This window comes from Cherax quadricarinatus, chromosome 89 (assembly GCF_038502225.1).
Source record: "Cherax quadricarinatus isolate ZL_2023a chromosome 89, ASM3850222v1, whole genome shotgun sequence".
NCBI lineage: Eukaryota > Metazoa > Arthropoda > Malacostraca > Decapoda > Parastacidae > Cherax > Cherax quadricarinatus.
Genome location: NC_091380.1, coordinates 9,014,086 through 9,036,943, shown reverse-complemented (window position 1 = coordinate 9,036,943; position 22,858 = coordinate 9,014,086). Strand labels below are relative to the sequence as shown.

At 46.1% G+C, this 22,858-nt stretch overlaps 2 protein-coding genes across 4 annotated transcripts in view; one reads left to right on the top strand and one right to left on the bottom strand.

Moving 5' to 3' along the window:
* The window catches only part of LOC128697257 (uncharacterized), an 89,178-nt gene that overhangs the window by 38,450 nt on the left and 27,870 nt on the right, over positions 1-22,858 (top strand). The gene's annotated exons all lie outside the window — the stretch shown is intronic.
* Positions 1-22,858, bottom strand: part of LOC128697302 (uncharacterized) — a 54,835-nt gene that overhangs the window by 31,820 nt on the left and 157 nt on the right. The window contains exon 1 of one of the 3 annotated variants that reach the window (XM_070104160.1): positions 5,332-6,812. The exons of 1 other annotated variant lie outside the window; for it this stretch is intronic. In XM_070104160.1, coding sequence (XP_069960261.1) covers positions 5,332-5,375 — 44 coding nt within the window. In that variant the 5' untranslated portion in view covers positions 5,376-6,812. Of the gene's footprint in view, positions 1-5,331; positions 6,813-22,858 lie in introns of those variants that run through there. One more of the 3 variants, XM_070104158.1, reaches the window with a different exon arrangement.

Below are 22,858 nucleotides of genomic sequence, written 5' to 3'. Positions count from 1 at the left end.
GTGACCATCCAAGACTGTCATAGTGATCCAGTAGTTGTGAGAGGCAGGAGTGACCATCCAAAACCATGTCATAGTTGTCCAGTAGTTGTGAGAGGCAGGAATGACCATCCAAGACTATGTCATAGTGATCCAGTAGTTGTGAGAGGCAGGAGTGACCATCCAAGACCATGTCATAGTGATCCAGTAGTTGTGAGAGGTAGGAGTGACCATCCAAGACCATGTCATAGTGGTCCAGTAGTTGTGAGAGGCAGGAGCGACCATCCAAGACCATGCCATAGTGGTCCAGTAGTTGTGAGAGGCAGGAGTGACCATCCAAGACCATGTCATAGTGATCCAGTAGTTTTGAGAGGCAGGAGTGACCATCCAAGACCATGTCATAGTGATCCAGTAGTTGTGAGAGGCAGGAGTGACCATCCAAGACCATGTCATAGTGGTCCAGTAGTTGTGAGAGGCAGGAGTGACCATCCAAGACCATGTCATAGTGATCCAGTAGTTGTGAGAGGCAGGAGTGACCATCCAAGACCATGTCATAGTGATCCAGTAGTTGTGAGAGGCAGGAGTGACCATCCAAGACCATATCATAGTGATCCAGTAGTTGTGAGAGGCAGGAGTGACCATCCAAGACCATGTCATAGTGGTCCAGTAGTTGTGAGAGGCAGGAGTGACCATCCAAGACCATGTCATAGTGATCAAGTAGTTGTGAGAGGCAGGAGTGACCATCCAAGACCATGTCATAGTGATCCAGTAGTTGTGAGAGGCAGGAGTGACCATCCAAGACCATGTCATAGTGGTCCAGTAGTTGTGAGAGGCAGGAGCGACCATCCAAGACCATGTCATAGTGATCCAGTAGTTGTGAGAGGCAGGAGTGACCATCCAAGACCATGTCATAGTGATCCAGTAGTTGTGAGAGGCAGGAGCGACCATCCAAAACCATATCATAGTGATCCAGTAGTTGTGAGAGGCAGGAGCGACTATCCAAGACCATGTCATAGTGGTCCAGTAGTTGTGAGAATCAGGAGTGACCATCCAAGACCATGTCATAGTGGTCCAGTAGTTGTGAGAGGCAGGAGTGACCATCCAAGACCATGTCATAGTGGTCCAGTAGTTGTGAGAGGCAGGAGTGACCATCCAAGACCATGTCATAGTGGTCCAGTAGTTGTGAGAGGCAGGAGTGACCATCCAAGACAATGTCATAGTGGTCCAGTAGTTGTGAGAGGCAGGAGTGACCATCCAAGACAATGTCATAGTGGTCCAGTAGTTGTGAGAGGCAGGAGTGACCATCCAAGACAATGTCATAGTGGTCCAGTAGTTGTGAGAGGCAGGAGTGACCATCCAAGACAATGTCATAGTGGTTCAGTAGTTGTGAGAGGCAGGAGCGACCATCCAAGACCATGTCATAGTGATCCAGTAGTTGTGAGAGGCAGGAGCGACCATCCAAAACCATATCATAGTGATCCAGTAGTTGTGAGAGGCAGGAGCGACTATCCAAGACCATGTCATAGTGGTCCAGTAGTTGTGAGAGGCAGGAGTGACCATCCAAGACCATGTCATAGTGGTCCAGTAGTTGTGAGAGGCAGGAGTGACCATCCAAGACCATGTCATAGTGGTCCAGTAGTTGTGAGAGGCAGGAGTGACCATCCAAGACCATGTCATAGTGGTCCAGTAGTTGTGAGAGGCAGGAGTGACCATCCAAGACAATGTCATAGTGGTCCAGTAGTTGTGAGAGGCAGGAGTGACCATCCAAGACAATGTCATAGTGGTCCAGTAGTTGTGAGAGGCAGGAGTGACCATCCAAGACAATGTCATAGTGGTCCAGTAGTTGTGAGAGGCAGGAGTGACCATCCAAGACCATGTCATAGTGGTCCAGTAGTTGTGAGAGGCAGGAGTGACCATCCAAGACCATGTTATGGTGATCCAGTAGTTGTGAGAGACAGGAGCGACCATCCAAGACCATGTTATGGTGATCCAGTAGTTGTGAGAGACAGGAGCGACCATCCAAGACCATGTCATGGTGATCCAGTAGTTGTGAGAGGCAGGAGTGACCATCCAAGACCATGTCATGGTGATCCAGTAGTTGTGAGAGGCAGGAGTGACCATCCAAGACCATGTCATGGTGATCCAGTAGTTGTGAGAGGCAGGAGTGACCATCCAAGACCATGTCATAGTGATCCAGTAGTTGTGAGAGGCAGGAGTGACCATCCAAGAGCATGTCATAGTGATCCAGTAGTTGTGAGAGGCAGGAGTGACCATGCAAGACCATGTCATAGTGATCCAGTAGTTGTGAGAGGCAGGAGTGACCATCCAAGACCATGTCATAGTGGTCCAGTAGTTGTGAGAGGCAGGAGTGACCATCCAAGACCATGTCATAGTGATCCAGTAGTTGTGAGAGACAGGAGCGACCATCCAAGACCATGTCATAGTGATCCAGTAGTTGTGAGAGGCAGGAGTGACCATCCAAGACCATGTCATAGTGATCCAGTAGTTGTAAGAGGCAGGAGTGACCATCCAAGACCATGTCATAGTGATCCAGTAGTTGTGAGAGGCAGGAGTGACCATCCAAGACCATGTCATAGTGATCCAGTAGTTGTGAGAGGCAGGAGTGACCATCCAAGACCATGTCATAGTGATCCAGTAGTTGTGAGAGGCAGGAGTGACCATCCAAGACCATGTCATAGTGATCCAGTAGTTGTGAGAGACAGGAGCGACCATCCAAGACCATGTTATAGTGGTCCAGTAGTTGTGAGAGGCAGGAGCGACCATCCAAGACCATGTCATAGTGATCCAGTAGTTGTGAGAGGCAGGAGTGACCATCCAAGACCATGTCATAGTGATCCAGTAGTTGTGAGAGGCAGGAGCGACCATCCAAAACCATATCATAGTGATCCAGTAGTTGTGAGAGGCAGGAGCGACTATCCAAGACCATGTCATAGTGGTCCAGTAGTTGTGAGAGGCAGGAGTGACCATCCAAGACCATGTCATAGTGGTCCAGTAGTTGTGAGAGGCAGGAGTGACCATCCAAGACCATGTCATAGTGATCCAGTAGTTGTGAGAGGCAGGAGTGACCATCCAAGACTATGTCATAGTGGTCCAGTAGTTGTGAGAGGCAGGAGTGACCATCCAAGACCATGTCATAGTGGTCCAGTAGTTGTGAGAGGCAAGAGTGACCATCCAAGACCATGTCATAGTGATCCAGTAGTTGTGAGAGGCAGGAGCGACTATCCAAGACCATGTCATAGTGGTCCAGTAGTTGTGAGAGGCAGGAGTGACCATCCAAGACCATGTCATAGTGGTCCAGTAGTTGTGAGAGGCAAGAGTGACCATCCAAGACCATGTCATAGTGATCCAGTAGTTGTGAGAGGCAGGAGTGACCATCCAAGACCATGTCATAGTGATCCAGTAGTTGTGAGAGACAGGACCGACCATCCAAGACCATGTCATAGTGATCCAGTAGTTGTGAGAGGCAGGAGTGACCATCCAAGACCATGTCATAGTGATCCAGTAGTTGTGAGAGACAGGAGCAACCATCCAAGACCATGTTATAGTGGTCCAGTAATTGGGACAGGCAGGAGTGGCCTGTTATAAACCCATGCCGCCCTGGTTGTGTAACTGTTGGGTGTCCAGATTGACGATCTTGCTTCCTAGAACCCTTTCAAAGATTTTTATGATGTGGGACGTTAGTGCTATCACTCTGTAACTCTTTGCAATTGCTTATCACCTTTGTGGAGCTGGGCTATGTTGTTTTTAGTGTGGGATGACTCCTGTGTCCATGACAGGTCACGTGACAGGTGCTTCTTGCATTTCTTCAAGAACACAGAGTTCCACAAGGCTTCTTGCAGTTCTTGAAGAACACAGAGTTCCACAAGGCTTCTTGCAGTTCTTGAAGAACACAAAGTTCCACAAGGCACCGGTGGCCCGGTGGCCTGGTGGCTAAAGCTCCCGCTTCACACACGGAGGGCCCGGGTTCGATTCCCGGCGGGTGGAAACATTCGACTCGTTTCCTTACACCTGTTGTCCTGTTCACCTAGCAGCAAATAGGTACCTGGGTGTTAGTCGACTGGTGTGGGTGGCATCCTGGGGGACAAGATTAAGGACCCCAATGGAAATAAGTTAGACAGTCCTCGATGACGCACTGACTTTCTTGGGTTATCCTGGGTGGCTAACCCTCCGGGGTTAAAAATCCGAACGAAATCTTATCTTATCTTATCTCTCTTGCAGTTATTCAAGAACACAGAGTTCCACAAGGCTTCTTGCAGTTCATGACGAACACAGAGTTCCATGAGTCTGGTCCTGGAACCAGACTCATGGAACATGGCCATCATTTTGTCACCAACTTTTCCAAAGTCCTGCAGAATTAGGTTATCAGAAATTCTTAAATTAGCCAAATTGTGAGTCTGGATCAAAACAAAAATAATTTAGATTATCCACCCTGAGTCTGGTTAATGATTATCCACCCTGAGTCTGGTTAATGATTATCCACCCTGAGTCTGGTTAATGATTATCCACCCTGAGTCTGGTTAATGATTATCCACCCTGAGTCTGGTTAATGATTATCCACCCTGAGTCTGGTTAATGATTATCCACCCTGAGTCTGGTTAATGATTATCCACCCTGAGTCTGGTTAATGATTATCCACCCTGAGTCTGGTTAATGATTATCCACCCTGAGTCTGGTTAATGATTATCCACCCTGAGTCTGGTTAATGATTATCCACCCTGAGTCTGGTTAATGATTATCCACCCTGAGTCTGGTTAATGATTATCCACCCTGAGTCTGGTTAATGATTATCCACCCTGAGTCTGGTTAATGATTATCCACCCTGAGTCTGGTTAATGATTATCCACCCTGAGTCTGGTTAATGATTATCCACCCTGAGTCTGGTTAATGATTATCCACCCTGAGTCTGGTTAATGATTATCCACCCTGAGTCTGGTTAATGATTATCCACCCTGAGTCTGGTTAATGATTATCCACCCTGAGTCTGGTTAATGATTATCCACCCTGAGTCTGGTTAATGATTATCCACCCTGAGTCTGGTTAATGATTATCCACCCTGAGTCTGGTTAATGATTATCCACCCTGAGTCTGGTTAATGATTATCCACCCTGAGTCTGGTTAATGATTATCCACCCTGAGTCTGGTTAATGATTATCCACCCTGAGTCTGGTTAATGATTATCCACCCTGAGTCTGGTTAATGATTATCCACCCTGAGTCTGGTTAATGATTATCCACCCTGAGTCTGGTTAATGATTCACTAAACGGAAGAGGAAAAAGAAGAGGAGAAAGAAGAAAAGAAGAGGAAGAGTTGAGAAAAATACGAGAATCAACTTACCCGCTGTTGGTAAAGATGCTGGAAACCGAACTCTTCTCAGACATTATCTTATTACTCTTGTAAAGTAATTATAATATTAAATGTAATTATCCTGGGATAATTATATTCAGTCTGTTAAAATAATTATATCCTGGGATAATTATATTCAGTCTGTTAAAATAATTATATCCTGGGATAATTATATTCAGTCTGTTAAAGTAATTATATCCTGGGATAATTATATTTAGTCTGTTAAAGTAATTATATCCTGGGATAATTATATTTAGTCTGTTGTTAATGGTATTATGGTGGAATTACAGCCGCTTTTGTTACTTTGAGTTATATGTAAATTGTTAGTTGTTGTTGTTGTTCACTTAGTCTGTGGTTCAGAGGTTCACTTTGGTGTTCAGAGGTTCACTTTTGTGTTCAGAGGTTCACTTTTGTGTTCAGAGGTTCACTTTGGTGTTCAGAGGTTCACTTTGGTGTTCAGAGGTTCAGTTTGGTGTTCAGAGGTTCACTTTGGTGTTCAGAGGTTCACTTTGGTGTTCAGAGGTTCACTTAGTCTGTGGTTCAGAGGTTCACTTAGTCTGTGGTTCAGAGGTTCACTTTGGTGTTTAGAGGTTCACTTTGGTGTTCAAAGGTTTACTTAGTCTATGGTTCAGAGGTTCACTTTGGTGTTTAGAGGTTCATTTTGGTGTTCAGAGGTTCATTTAGTCTGGTGTTTAGAGGCTTACTTTGGTGTTCAAAGGTTCACTTAGTATGGTGTTCAGACGTTCACTTAATGTGGTGTTCAGAGGTTCACTTAATGTGGTGTTCAGAGGTTCACTTAGTGTGGTGTTCAGAGGTTCACTTAGTGTGGTGTTCAGAGGTTCACTTAGTGGTGTTCAGAGGTTCACTTAGTGTGGTGCTCAGAGGTTCACTTAGTGTGGTGTTTAGAAGTTCACTTAGTGTGGTGTTCAGAGGTTCACTTAGTGTGGTGCTCAGAGGTTCGCTTAGTCTGTGGTTCAGAGGTTCACTTTAGTGTTTAGAGGTTCACTTTGGTATTCAAAGGTTCACTTTGGTGTTTAGAGGTTCACTTTGGTATTCAAAGGTTCACTTAGTGTGATGTTCAGAGGTTCACTTAGTGTGGTGTTCAGAGGTTCACTTAGTGTGGTGTTCAGAGGTTCACTTAGTGTGGTGTTCAGAGGTTCACTTAGTGTGGTGTTCAGAGGTTCACTTAGTGTGGTGCTCAGAGGTTCACTTAGTGTGGTGCTCAGAGGTTCACTTAGTGTGGTGCTCAGAGGTTCACTTAGTGTGGTGCTCAGAGGTTCACTTAGTGTGGTGCTCAGAGGTTCACTTAGTGTGGTGCTCAGAGGTTCACTTAGTGTGGTGCTCAGAGGTTCACTTAGTGTGGTGCTCAGAGGTTCACTTAGTGTTCCTGGGTGGAGTGTAAGTAAGCATCTCGTGATAGCGCAGACAGCTCTCTGGTGATGGTCGAGGCGGCTCTAGATAATACTGTAACCTCTCTTAAGATATCTGTCTCCCACCCACCCACACACACAGAATATGAGGGGGGCGGGTTTAGCCGGTACATTGGTCCGGGGCCCAGTTGTGGATCTCTGAAGGGGCCACATGCCCAAGAACGTTTTAATTTTTTCATTTGATTTTTTTTTTCTGGGGCCCCCAGGTCTCAGTAGTAGTACCAGTTCCTAGTAACCAGTTACCAGTAACCAGTGTACCAGTAGATGACTCACTACCAATCGTCTGCATGAATCACTGACTGATTATTCATATTGCTGCTCCTAGGTTCTCTACACATATGCTGCTATGTATGATAATTCTATGTAACTGTATTTGTGTATACCTGAATAAACTTACTTACTCACCATAGCAGGATTTCAAACACCCTCACCCGTAGGCACTATGGGTCAGTCGTAGTTAGGCAGCAGAGAGAGACAGGTCGGCTGTTGGCGCTTTCCATACTTCCCGTTATATATTATACGTACTACCAGCCTACGTGAGTATTTTTACCCATCCACGTATCGAAAACCCACATGACAAATGGTGGCAGCGGTGGGATTGAACTCTTGGATAGACAAGGTCCATCTGGCTAACCTTCCAGTAGGTTGTTTGTTCTGGAATAAAGGTATCAGTGGAGCAGGAAGCGATCTGAAATAGTTTTCACATTTAACTTCCTAAAGTCAATCACTGGGCGCCAAGTACCATCCTTCTTAGGTACTAGGATCAAGGGCGCATTCCAAGGTGAATTGCTAGGTGCAATAACTCTATCATCAAGCATTTGATTGATCAATTCTTCTGTGACAGCAACTTGTGAATGAGGCATTCTGTATGCAGGTATATAGATAGGTCTAGTACCAGGTTCAAGTGGAATACGATGAGACAATAAGTTCATTATACCCATCTTCTCACCTGGTAAGGCAATGGCTTTACGACGTTTGTTCAACAGAGTCAACAAACGCTTGACTTCATCTGGGAAGTCAGTGGGAGCTAAGTCTTTCTCCTCAACTGGTGGAACAGATTGATCCAGTGAAGTGGATGAGGTCTCCCCGGTAGAAAGAGCACCGACCCACTGGTCAGGTGACAACTCATCTTCTACCTGAACAGGGTAAGGATAGTGAACAAGGTCAACAAGATTGATATTTGCTCTGAGACGAACACTGTGACCAGAAGTGTTAGCTAGGAAGAAATGGATCTTACTATCTCTTACAACATGTAAGGATGGTTCAACAAATAGACCTTTTACTTTGCAGGAATCACTGTCAACTAGGACGTTATCACTATCTGGAACACTAGGAACAACAACAGACACTCTAGTGAGGGCACTAGCTGCGACAGAAACGTCTTTCTGCAGACGGCATGTGACATCAACAAGAGATGGCATTACTAGTTGCAAGTAATTGTTTTCCGACAAGGCGTCCCCTGTGGAGAAACTACTACTTGAACTAGCAGACATTGCAGGGATAGGCTCAGCACTCAAGGTAGTCAGAGCGTCCTCGGACACTTGAGGTAACTGGACACTATCTTGCAAGTCTGAAGTTCCAGGAACACAGACAGGAATGACAGGATCATCAGTGCCTGACCGCTTGGGTACGCTACTGGAAAATGCACTGTCCTCTAAGGACTTAATTCGAATGTCGTACTCTGCGGCAGTATGGCAGATCTCGGATCCAAGCTGGTAACCCCAAAATGGTACGATCAAGTCATCAATTTGGGCATGCCATCGATAAGGGTCGAGCACAATGCGTAAGTCTCGCATGGAAGCAAATCCCAGTAGAAGGTCACCAGGGAAAGTAATCTGGTCGACAACAAGGAAGGAAGCAGTGAAGTCTCTACCTTGGATAGAAAAAGTTAGGGAAGTCCGACCTCGGACACGCAGGTGTGAACCAGCTACTCCACTAAGGGAGGACACATGAGTCGGTTCTATGAGAAGGACATGTAACTGCTTATCCCTAAACAAACTAGACCTGATAATATTGACTTGCGCACCAGAGTCCATGAACAAATGAACATGCGCATTATGAACAGATGCTTGCACTATAGGGCCTATGGTTGCATTGGAAGTTATGTGCAAACAAAAAGGTGGATTGTCATCAGCAAAGATTTGTTCCACTTCATCCCCAAAATCATCTACGTCAGAGACATGTGAAGCAACATCATCAGCAGGATTGTCATTCTCGAGACTGCTTAAGGCTTCAAAGGAATTGTGAATGGGGATGGTGTACTCATTATCACCTACTGTCACCATGGGACGGTTTGACTGGGGCGCTCGAATTCCCCCGAATTGGAAGAATGAGCCTGGTTCTGGTTAGTTTGAGAACCACGATGTCTGTTTCCTCTACGGGTTCTGCGGTTGGAACGGCCACGGAAAGACCTAGAGTACTGAAGGTTGTAGAGAGCATTGCACTCAGATGTGTCATGTCCATGTATTCTATGATAAGTACAGTAGGGAAGATCTGACTGGTACTCATCATCAGCACGACGCCTCTTAGGGTGACTATCAGGACAATTAATTGCAATATGGCCACGGAAACCACAGTTGTAACAAGTCCGCTGACGCCGAGCTCTCAGTAGTAGTACCAGTTCCTAGTAACCAGTTACCAGTAACCAGTGTACCAGTAGATGACTCACTACCAACCGTCTGCGTGAATCACTGACTGATTATTCATATTGCTGCTGACCATAGCAGGATTTCAAACACCCTCACCCGTAGGCACTATGGGTCAGTCGTAGTTAGGCAGCAGAGAGAGACAGGTCGGCTGTTGGCGCTTTCCATACTTCCCGTTATATATTATACGTACTACCAGCCTACATGAGTATTTTTACCCATCCACGTATCGAAAACCCACATGACACAGGGGCCCCGGAGCTGTCTTGTTCCGTCTTGTAAAATTTGTCTTGGGCTCCCTACACACACACACACACACACACACACACAGATAGATACCTCAAAGGCAATGGGGCCAGATAACATCTCCCCATGGGTATTGAGAGAGGGAGCAGAGGCGCTATGTGTACCCCTAACAACAATATTCAATACATCTATCGAAACAGGGAGATTGCCTGAGGCATGGAAGACAGCAAATGTAGTCCCAATCTTTAAAAAAGGAGACAGACATGAAGCATTAAACTACAGACCAGTGTCACTGACATGTATAGTATGCAAAATCATGGAGAAGATTATCAGAAGAGTGGTGGGACACCTAGAAAGGAACGATCTCATCAACAGCAGCCAACATGGTTTCAGGGATGGGAAATCCTGTGTCACAAACCTACTGGAGTTCTATGACATGGTGACAGCAGTAAGACAAGAGAGAGAGGGGTGGGTGGATTGCATTTTCTTGGACTGCAAGAAGGCGTTTGACACAGTTCCACACAAGAGATTGGTGCAAAAACTGGAGGACCAAGCAGGGATAACAGGGAAGGCACTACAATGGATCAGGGAATACTTGTCAGGAAGACAGCAGCGAGTCATGGTACGTGGCGAGGTGTCAGAGTGGGCACCTGTGACCAGCGGGGTCCCGCAGGGGTCAGTCCTAGGACCAGTGCTGTTTCTGGTATTTATGAACGACATGACGGAAGGAATAGACTCTGAGGTGTCCCTGTTTGCAGATGACGTGAAGTTGATGAGAAGAATTCACTCGATCGAAGACCAGGCAGAACTACAAAGGGATCTGGACAGGCTGCAGACCTGGTCCAGCAATTGGCTCCTGGAGTTCAATCCCACCAAGTGCAAAGTCATGAAGATTGGGGAAGGGCAAAGAAGGCCGAAGACGGAGTACAGTCTAGGGGGTCAGAGACTACAAACCTCACTCAAGGAAAAAGATCTTGGGGTGAGTATAACACCAGGCACATCTCCTGAAGCGCACATCAACCAAATAACTGCTGCAGCATATGGGCGCCTAGCAAACCTCAGAACAGCATTCCGACATCTTAATAAGGAATCATTCAGGACCCTGTACACCGTGTACGTTAGGCCCATATTGGAGTATGCGGCACCAGTTTGGAACCCACACCTAGCCAAGCATGTAAAGAAACTAGAGAAAGTGCAAAGGTTTGCAACAAGACTAGTCCCAGAGCTAAGAGGTATGTCCTATGAGGAGAGATTAAGGGAAATCAACCTGACGACACTGGAGGACAGGAGAGATAGGGGGGACATGATAACGACTTATAAAATACTGAGAGGAATTGACAAGGTGGACAAAGACAGGATGTTCCAGAGATTGGACACAGTAACAAGGGGACACAGTTGGAAGTTGAAGACACAGATGAATCAAAGGGATGTTAGGAAGTATTTCTTCAGCCACAGAGTAGTCAGGAAGTGGAATAGTTTGGGAAGCGATGTAGTGGAGTCAGGATCCATACATAGCTTTAAGCAGAGGTACGATAAAGCTCATGGTTCAGGGAGAGTGACCTAGTAGCGACCAGTGAAGAGGCGGGGCCAGGAGCTTGGACTCGACCCCTGCAACCTCAACTAGGTGAGTACAACTAGGTGAGTACACACACACACACACACAAACGCACATGCACACAGGCACACATAACAGGAAAGGCACTGCAATGGATCAGAGAATACCTGACAGGGAGGCAACAACGAGTCATGGTACGCGACGAGGTGTCAGAGTGGGCCCCTGTGACAAGCGGGGTTCCACGGGGGTCAGTCCTAGGACCTGTGCTGTTCTTGGTATATGTGAACGACATAATGGAAAGAATAGACTCAGAAGTGTCCTTGTTTGCAGATGATGCGAAGTTAATGAGAAGAATCAAATCGGATGAGGATCAGGCAGGACTACAAAGAGACCTGGACAGGCTACAAGCCTGGTCCAGCAACTGGCTCCTTGAAGTTAACCCTGCCAAATGCAAAGTCATGAAGATTGGGGAAGGGCAAAGAAGACCGCAGACACAATATAGTTTAGATGGCCAAAGACTGCAAACCTCACTCAAGGAAAAAGATCTAGGGGTGAGTATAACACCGAGCATATCTCCTGAGGCGCACATCAGTCAGATAACTGCTGCAGCATACGGGCGCATGGCAAACCTACGGATAGCGTTCCGATACCTCAGTAAGGATTCGTTTAAGACTCTGTATACCATTTACGTCAGGCCCATACTGGAGTATGCAGCACCAGTTTGGAATCCACACCTAGTCAAACACGTCAAGAAATTAGAGAATGTGCAAAGGTTTGCAACAAGACTAGTCCCAGAGCTACGGGGATTGTCCTACGAAGGTTGAGGGAAATCGGCCTGACGACACTGGAGGACAGGAGGGTCAGGGGAGACATGATAACGACATATAAAATACTGCGCGGAATAGACAAGGTGGACAAAGACGGGATGTTCCAGAGAAGGGACACAGACACAAGAGGTCACAATTGGAAGTTGAAGACTCAGATGAATCAAAGGGATGTTAGGAAGTATTTCTTCAGTCATAATGTAGTCAGGCCGTGGAATAGCCTAGAAAGTGACGTAGTGGAGGCGGGAACCATGCACAGTTTTAAGGAGAGGTATGATAGAGCTCATGGGGCAGGGAGAGAGAGGACCTAGTAGCAATCAGCGAAGAGGCGGGGCCAGGAGCTGTGAATCGACCCCTGCAACCACAAATAGGTGAGTACACAGAACAAATGATGGTACGTGGCGGGGTGTCAGAGTGGGCGCCTGTAACGAGTGGGGTTCCACAGGAATCACTCCTAGGGCTTTTAGTTTAATATGTTTATTATGCAGCCCATACCCATCCTGTGGGCGGTAGTCAAAAGATTACAGAGGTACATAATGGGTCCAGGGACTGGGCCCCCAAAGTTTTGATAGCTGAACTAGGTACAAAGGTAATGAATACTGTAAGAATGGTTACTTACGTTTATACATGGCTACAATCATGAACAAATTATACACAAATAACCCGCACATACAAGAGAGAAGCTTACGACGACGTTTCGGTCCGACTTGGACCATTGAGTAATGAGCAATTCACACTTCCACACCCGGTCACAACTGGAATGAGTTATTGGTGCAAATATTGATTGTTGAGTCACACACACACACACACACACACACACACACACACACACACACACACACACACACACACACACACACACACATACACACACACACACACACACACACACACACACACACACACACTCACACACACACTCACACACATGATAACGACATACAAAATACTGAGAGGAATTGACAAGGTGGACAAAGACAGGATGTTCCAGAGATTGGACACAGTAACAAGGGGACACAGTTGGAAGCTGAAGACACAGATGAATCACAGGGATGTTAGGAAGTATTTCTTCAGCCACAGAGTAGTCAGTAAGTGGAATAGTTTGGGAAGCGATGTAGTGGAGGCAGGATCCATACATAGCTTTAAGCAGAGGTATGATAAAGCTCACGGCTCAGGGAGAGTGACCTAGTAGCGATCAGTGAAGAGGCGGGGCCAGGAGCTCGGACTCGACCCCCGCAACCTCAACTAGGTGAGTACAACTAGGTGAGTACACACACACACACACACACACACACACACACACACACACACACACTACAGACCTGTGTCTCTGACATGTATTGTGTGCAAAGTCATGGAGAAGATTATCAGGAGGAGAGTGGTCGAACACCTGGAAAGGAACAAATTATAAATGAAAACCAGCATGGGTTCATGGAAGGCAAATCTTGTATCACAAACCTCCTGGAGTTTTATGACAAGGTAACAGAAGTAAGACACGAGAGAGAGGGGTGGGTAGATTGCGTTTTCCTAGACTGAAGGAAGGTCTTTGACACAGTTCCCCACAAGAGATTAGTGCAGAAGCTGGAGGATCAGGCGCACGTAAAAGGGAGGGCACTGCAATGGATAAGGGAATACCTGACAGGGAGGCAGCAACGAGTCATGGTACGTGAAGAGGTATCACAGTGGGCGCCTGTTACGAGCGGGGTCCCACAGGGGTCAGTTCTAGGACCAGTGCTATTTTTGATATATGTGAACGACATGATGGAAGGAATAGACTCTGAAGTGTCCCTGTTCGCAGATGACGTGAAGTTGATGAGAAGAATTAAATCGGATGAGGATGAGGCAGGACTGCAAAGAGACCTGGACAGGCTGGACATGTGGTCCAGCAACTGGCTTCTCGAATTCAATCCAGCCAAATGCAAAGTCATGAAGATTGGGGAGGGGCAAAGAAGACCGCAGACAGAGTATAGGCTAGGTGGACAAAGACTACAAACCTCACTCAGGGAGAAAGACCTTGGGGTGACCATAAAACCGAGCACATCACCGGAGGCACACATCAACCAAATAACCGCTGCAGCATACGGACGCCTGGCAAACCTGAGAATAGCGTTCCGATACCTTAATAAGGAATAGTTCAAGACACTGTACACTGTGTATGTTAGGCCCATACTGGAGTATGCAGCACCAGTCTGGAACCCACACCTGGTCAAGCACGTCAAGAAGTTAGAGAAAGTACAAAGGTTTGCAACAAGGCTAGTCCCAGAGCTCAAGGGAATGTCGTACGAGGAAAGGTTAAGGGAAATCGGACTGACGACACTGGAGGACAGAAGGGTCAGGGGAGACATGATAACGACATACAAGATACTGCGGGGAATAGACAAGGTGGACAGAGGTAGGATGTTCCAGAGAGGGGACATAGGGACAAGGGATCACAACTGGAAGCTGAAGACTCAGACGAGTCACAGGGACGTTAGGAAGTATTTCTTCAGTCATAGAGTTGTCAGCAAGTGGAATAGCCTAGCAAGTGAAGTAGTGGAGGCAGGAACCATACATAGTTTTAAGAAGAGGTATGACAAAGCTCAGGAAGCAGAGAGAGAGAGGATCCAGTAGCGATCAGTGAAGAGGCGGGGCCAAGAGCTGAGTCTCGACCCCTGCAACCACAATTAGGTGAGTACAATTAGGTGAGTACACACACACACACACACACACACACACCCTCACACACCCTCACACACACACACACACACACACACACACACACACACACACACACACACACACACACACACACACACACACACACATACACACACCCTCACACACACCCACACACACACACACACACACACACACACACACACACACACACACACACACACACACACACACACACACACACAAACACCACCACACCCTCACACACACCCCCACACACACACACACACACACACACACACACACACACACACACACACACACACACACACACACACACACACACACACACACACACACAACCAAGCACGGATTCACGGAAGGCAAATCCTGTGTCACAAACCTTCTGGAGTTTTATGATAAAATAACAGAAGTAAGACAAGAGAGAGAGGGGTGGGTTGATTGCATCTTCTTGGACTGCAAGAAGGCCTTTGACACAGTTCCTCACAAGAGATTAGTGCAGAAGCTAGAGCATCAGGCGCATATAACAGGAAGGGCACTGCAATGGATCAGAGAATACCTGACAGGGAGGCAACAACGAGTCATGGTACGTAATGATGTATCACAGTGGGCACCTGTGACGAGCGGGGTCCCACAGGGGTCGGTCCTAGGACCAGTGCTATTTTTGGTATATGTGAACGACATGACGGAAGGGTTAGACTCAGAAGTGTCCCTGTTTGCAGATGATGTGAAGTTAATGAGGAGAATTAAATCTGATGAGGACCAGGCAGGACTTCAAAGAGACCTGGACAGACTGGACACCTGGTCCAGCAAATGGCTTCTCGAATTTAATCCTGCCAAATGCAAAGTCATGAAGATGGGGGAGGGGCACAGAAGACCACAGAGTATAGGCTAGGTGGCCAAAGACTGCAAACCTCACTCAAGGAGAAAGATCTTGGGGTGAGTATAACACCGAGCATGTCTCCGGAAGCACACATCAATCAGATAACTGCTGCAGCATATGGGCGCCTGGCAAACTTGAGAACAGCATTCCGATACCTTAGTAAGGAATCATTCAAGACACTGTACACCGTGTATGTCAGGCCCATACTGGAGTATGCAGCACCTGTTTGGAACCCGCACTTGATAAAGCACGTCAAGAAACTAGAGAAAGTACAAAGGTTTGCGACAAGGTTAGTTACAGAGCTAAGGGGAATGTCCTATGAAGAAAGATTAAGGGAAATCGGCCTGACCACACTGGAGGACAGGAGGGTCAGGGGAGACATGATAACGACATATAAAATACTGCGTGGAATAGACAAGGTGGACAAAGACAGGATGTTCCAGGGAGGGGACACAGAAACAAGAGGCCACAATTGGAAGTTGAAGACACAAATGAGTCAGAGAGATAGTAGGAAGTATTTCTTCAGTCATAGAGTTGTAAGGCAGTGGAATAGCCTAGAAAATGACGTAGTGGAGGCAGGAACCATACACAGTTTTAAGACGAGGTTTGATAAAGCTCATGGAGCGGGGAGAGAGAGGGCCTAGTAGCAACCGGTGAAGAGGCGGGGCCAGGAGCTAGGACTCGACCCCTGCAACCACAAATAGGTGAGTACAAATAGGTGAGTACACACACCATCACACACACCCACACACACACCCACACACACACACACACACACACACACACACACACACACACACACACACACACACACACACACACACACACACACACCCTCACACACACCCACACACACACACACACACACACACACACACACACACACACACACACACACACACACACACACACACCCTCACACACACCCACACACACACACACACACACACACACACACACACACACACACACACACACACACACACACACACACACACACAGCATACGGGCGCCTGGCAAACCTACGGATAGCGTTCCGATACCTCAGTAAGGAGTCGTTCAAGACCCTGTATACCATTTACGTCAGGCCCATACTGGAGTATGCAGCACCAGTTTGGAATCCACACCTAGTCAAGCACGTCAAGAAATTAGAGAAAGTGCAAAGGTTTGCAACAAGACTAGTCCCAGAGCTACGGGGATTGTCCTACGAAGAAAGGTTGAGGGAAATCGGCCTGACGACACTGGAGGCCAGGAGGGTCAGGGGAGACATGATAACGACATATAAAATACTGTGCGGAATAGACAAGGTGGACAAAGACAGGATGTTCCAGAGATGGGACACAGACACAAGAGGTCACAATTGGAAGTTGAAGACTCGAATGAATCGAAGGGATGTTAGGAAGTATTTCTTCAGTCATAGAGTAGTCAAGTCATGGAATAGTCTAGAAAGTGAAGTAGTGGAGGCAGGAACCATACATAGTTTTAAGGCGAGGTATGATAAAGCTCATGTAGCAGGGAGAGAGAGGACCTAGTAGCAATCAGTGAAGAGGCGGGGCCAGGAGCTATGACTCGACCCCTGCAACCACAAATAGGTGAGTACAACCACAAATAGGTGAGTACACACACACACACACCCTCACACACACCCACACACACACACACACACACACACACACACACACACACACACACACACACACACACACACACACACACACACACACACACATGCACACATGTGGTAATGCTTTATTTACAGCTAGCAGTCAGGGTATTTCTCCAGAATGGTCTGCAATATACCACTGTGGATAAAATACTTTGCCATTTCTTGAACATTTCTGAGTGAGTTGTTTCTAAATTCATTAATTTGATCACACTCCAGTACATAATGACGCAAGGTGTGACAATAGTCCATCTGGCAAAGTTTACATTTCTTTTGGTCTACATCTGGTGGTGGTGATTTAACCTGCCAAAGATACTTGTAACCCAGCCGGAGCCGGGCGGTAGTGACAGCCGGAGCCGGGCAGTAGTGACATCCAAGAGTCTGCTTATCTTGTTGGATGCACCATAGACATGTGGCTCCTCCTGCATGATGGAATGATGATAGATGGACTGACTTGTGTCAATCTCCCTGAGTCTTAAGTCAATAAAGTTCAGTTGAAGTTCTTTTCGTATTATTGTTCTCAAACTGCTAACTGACAACCCAAGATTGTAATCTACTCCCTCTTTGAAAGCATACAGCTTAGCCAATTTATCAGTTCTATCATGCATCTGAAGACCAATGTGAGATGGAATCCAGAGCATGTGCACTCTGACTCCACCGTCCACAATCTTACCATACCTGTGTCTGACTTCTGACACAAGCATGTGCACTCTGACTCCACTGTCCACAATCTTACCATACCTGTGTCTGGCTTCTGACACAAGCATGTGCACTCTGACTCCACTGTCCACAATCTTACCATACCTGTGTCTGGCTTCTGACACAAGCATGTGCACTCTGACTCCACTGTCCACAATCTTACCATACCTGTGTCTGGCTTCTGACAAAAGCATGCCACAATTTATACTTAATGAGTTGAGAGCATTTATGGATGACAGAGAATCAGTTACAAATAAAGTGTCAACCTTAGATACATGGACGCATTTGAGTGCAAGGAGTATGGCAAACAGTTCTGTCTGAAGGGTAGAGGCCCAGTTATTAATGCGTGCTCCAATTTCTTTATGAGAGCCATCACTCTGTATGACAGCAGCACTACCAGCTGCACCAGTGTACGACAACAGCAGCACTACCAGCTGCACCAGTGTATGACAACAGCAGCACTACCAGCTGCACCAGTGTATGACAACAGCAGCACTACCAGCTGCACCAGTGTATGACAACAGCAGCACTACCAGCTGCACCAGTGTACGACAACATCAACACTACCAGCTGCACCAGTGTATGACAACAGCAGCACTACCAGCTGCACCAGTGTATGACAACAGCAGCACTACCAGCTGCACCAGTGGACTGGTGAACAGAACCATCAACGTAAATAATTTGCGAGAGTGTGTGCTGTGTGACTAAGTTATCAATACACCTTAAGGCATCATGTTTGGCTTCAAGGCGAAGTTTTGGTTGTGATTTAAGAAATAGTTTGGGGGGGAAATGGAGGAATGGTAGTTTGGAATGGGATAACATTCCATGGAGCGGAGAAGTGCCGCTGTTGCCTAACTTGACATAGATCATGTATCTGATTCATGCGGAGGTCGGTTCCAGTTTTTTCGATCCATCTGGAGGAGTGTTCACCAGTGCTGAGGAAAGTTTGGAGGGCTTCTGTGCAGGGGTTTGAATGGGCTTGCCTGAGCATATTAACCCCAATTAGGATATTTCTTTCAGTAACACGATCTCTGATGCTTGGAATATCAAGTTCTTTTTGCATATTTAAAATTTTGGCAGTACGAGGGCATCCTAAAATGATCCTCATTGCTTCGTTTTGCAGTTTTTCCAGCCCTCCAAGCTTCCAGTCAGACACGAGTGCAAGTAGTGGCGCCGCATAATCAACCAATGATCTAATATAAGCAAGATACATCATTTTCACAATTTTAACATTAGCACCATACCTGGGATGAAAACCCAGCCACAACTGTAAGTGCTCTCAGCCTTTCTTTGTATTGGCGACAAAGTCTCGTTACAACAGGTCCAAGCAGTGGAACCTCAAAGCCTAGATACATGTATCTGCTTACATATTCTAGAAGAGAGCCATCATGCAACTGGATCTGACGAACTGTGCCTCTCTGTCGAGGAGGACGCCTGTTGAGTATCTTTGTTTTATCAGTAGAGATTATCAACCCCAGGTCCTGACACGAGGCTAGTACATGATCAAGAATATTTTGGGTGTTGGAGAATCCGGTGGTGTGAATCATTTTATCAGCAAAACTAATCATATAATGATGGGGCTGGCTAGGCATAGCATTAAGTAATGCATTAATTAGAACATTGAACAGTGTGGGACTAAGCACACCTCCCTGTGGGGTTCCTAATTCAAAGTCTTTAGTTACACTTCTATGTCCCTGGAACAACACAGACGACTTTCTGTTGAACAGGTAGCCTTTAATCCAGCGGAGAAGCCATCCTCCAACATCCATTCTGGCAAGTTCACTAATGATTACATGTTGGCTGGCTACATCAAAAGCTGATTTAAGGTCAAGGAAGTTAGTGTATGAGCTGTTAGTGTGCAGAGTGAGAAAGGTGGTAATGCAATGATGCACACTCCTTCCATGCATGAAACCATGCAACCGGGGAGACAAAAATTGTTTGATTCTGTACATGAGACGATTAACAATCATTCTCTCAAATGTTTTACACAAGCAGCTAGTAAGAGATATTGGGCGAAATGCATTTTGTTGATTGGGCTTCGGAATGGGAATAATGAGGCTGTTGGTCCATGATTTAGGGAGCTCCCCAGTGACATAACTCATGTTATATAATTCAAGTAAAGGATTACCTGGTACTCGACACAGCAATCTGAGTATGTTGTAAGTAATACCATCCTCACCAGGCGACGTGGAGTTGCCCTTAGTTAGTGCTGCATCAAGTTCATAATTAGTGAAAGGAATGTTGCAGTCATCTGCCTTGCTGAGCATAAAGCAAACAAGTCTCTCCCTTGCATCATATTTGTCCATTAATTTCGCCTGTGTGGTACTGGGAAGACTGTCATAGCTAGATGTAGCAGCCCAAGCACTGACTAACTCATTCGCCCTATGTAAGGGATGAGTAGTATAATATGTTTATTATGCACCACATACCCATCCTGTGGGCGGTAGTCAAAAGATTACAGAGGTACATAATTGGTCCAGGGACTGGACTCCAAAGTTTTGATAGCTGAGCAAGTTACAGAGGTAATGAACTCGCAATTTACAAAGGTAATGAACTCACAATTTACAAAGGTAATAAGGGATGAGGGTGCCCGGCTAAGTGGGGTGTGAGCATTAAGACCGTTGACAAATTTTTCCCAGTCTGTTTGCCGCAGCTCTGTCATACGCTCTCTGGCAGCAGCAAGGGCAGTTTGGAAGAGGCTCAGCATTTCAGGGGTACGATGGTTTCTATAGGCTAGGCCTAGTCTGCGAGCAGTACGTTTCAGTGTACGAAGTTTAGAATCATTGTAATAAGTATGGGTTTTAAAGGAGGTATGATTATTATGGAAGTTTATTGGGTTTAGAGTACCAAGAGGTTTCAGTGGCGGCTCTAATTAGTTCTGAATACTGCTCACAAGGTCATTGTTAAAAGTCTCAACAGAGGAACACTCATAGGAATTATACCAGTCAGTCACATGTGCAACAAAGTCATCATGCTTATCAGTGGGAACATTAAAACGTTTCCGTTTGAATATCCCACCAGGAAGGATAGTATTACCAATATCTAGTGAGGTTAGCCTTGGGAAATGATCAGACGCTATATCTGTTATAATGGAAGACTCACAGCTGGCGGAAGTAATGTTAGTTTTAGTTAGTTTAATATGTTTATTATGCACCCCATACCCATCCTGTGGGAGGTAGTCAAAAGATTACAAAGGTACATAATGGGTCCAGGGACTGGGCCCCAAAGTTATGATAGCTTAACTGGTTACAAAGGTAATAATGTTGAAGCCCAGGCACAGATCAAGGACGCCTCCATAGATATGTGTGGCTTCAAGGTCACCTACAATTTGCACATTATCATGACTGTTTGAGAGTGACAACAGTTGATTACCATTACGATTACCAAACTGAGAGTTTCCAATGCTTTTGTGTCTCGCATTATAATCACCAATAATAAAAGTAGGCTCAGAAAGAGCACAAGTTGGGAGCTCCAAGTAATTAAACTTATCAGCAGGAGCGTACAAGTTAAATATGTTGAGAGCAGAGTTCCCTATATAAATCCTAACACCGTGATACTGTAGCCCCTCTGTTGTCTTATGTGCAAGAAGTTGATGGGGAAGTGATTTTTTAATATATAGAACACAAGAGTTAGTAGATTTGAGATTATATGCAACAAATGATGGTAATTTAGGGGGTTGGGATTTTTCAGGGACTCTGCACTCTTGTAGACACACAACATCAATGGGTTCAGTGGTTACTTTATGATGAAGTTCAGGAAGTCTTTTTCTAAGTGATGCAATATTCCAGCTTAATATAGAAAGTTTATACGAGTTTTGATCCATTACAGAAGTCCTGGGATCTTGTTGAGTTTCTCAGCATAATGAAAAAATTTTTCATATAAATAGAAGAGGTTATCAATGTCAACAGTGTTACCCTTGTCCATGAGTTTGTTAAGTGCACTTCCAGTTGTAAGGCCTCGTGGGAGTCTTTGTTTACTCAGAGCACGACGCCGTTCATGTGTGAATGTATGATAGGTGACACCACCACTCACATTCCCTCCTCCACTAATATTACAAGCATCACTATAACTGTCATCACCAACATTGTGTTCATTACATTTATCAACAGTATTGTATTCAACATTAATGTCAATGTCATAAGATTGTGGAAAGTCAAAGAAGACCGCAGACAGAGTACAGGCTAGGGGGTCAAAGACTGCAAACCTCACTCAAGGAAAAAGATCTTGGGGTGAGTATAACACCGAGCACATCTCCTGAGGCGCACATCAACCAGATAACTGCTGCAGCATATGGGCGCCTGGCAAACCTGAGAATAGCGTTCCGATACCTCAGTAAGGAATCGTTGAAGACTGTACACCGTGTACATCAGGCCCATACTGGAGTATGCAGCACCAGTTTAGAACCCACACCTGGTCAAGCACGTCAAGATATTAGAGACAGTGTAAAGGTTTGCAACAAGACTAGTCCAGGAGCTAAGGAGCATGTCCTATGAGGACAGGTTAAGGAAACTCAACCTGACGATACTGGAAGACAGGAGGGACAGGGGAGACGTAATGACGACGTATAAAATACTGAGAGGCACTGACAAGATTGACAGGGTAAGACTGTTCCACAGGTGGGACACAGAAGGGGTCACAGTTGGAAGTTGAAAACTCAGATGAGTCACAGGGATGTTAGGAAGTATCTCTTTAGCCTTAGAGCAGTCAGGAAGTGGAAAAATCTGGAGAGTGATGTAGTGGAGACAGGATCCATACATAGATTTAAGAAGAGGTACGACAACGCTCTTGGAGCAGGGAGAGAGTGGACCTAGTAGTGACTAGCGAAGAGGTGAGGCCAGGAGCTGTAACTCGACCCCTGCCACCACAAATAGGTGAATACAGACACACATGATCACTA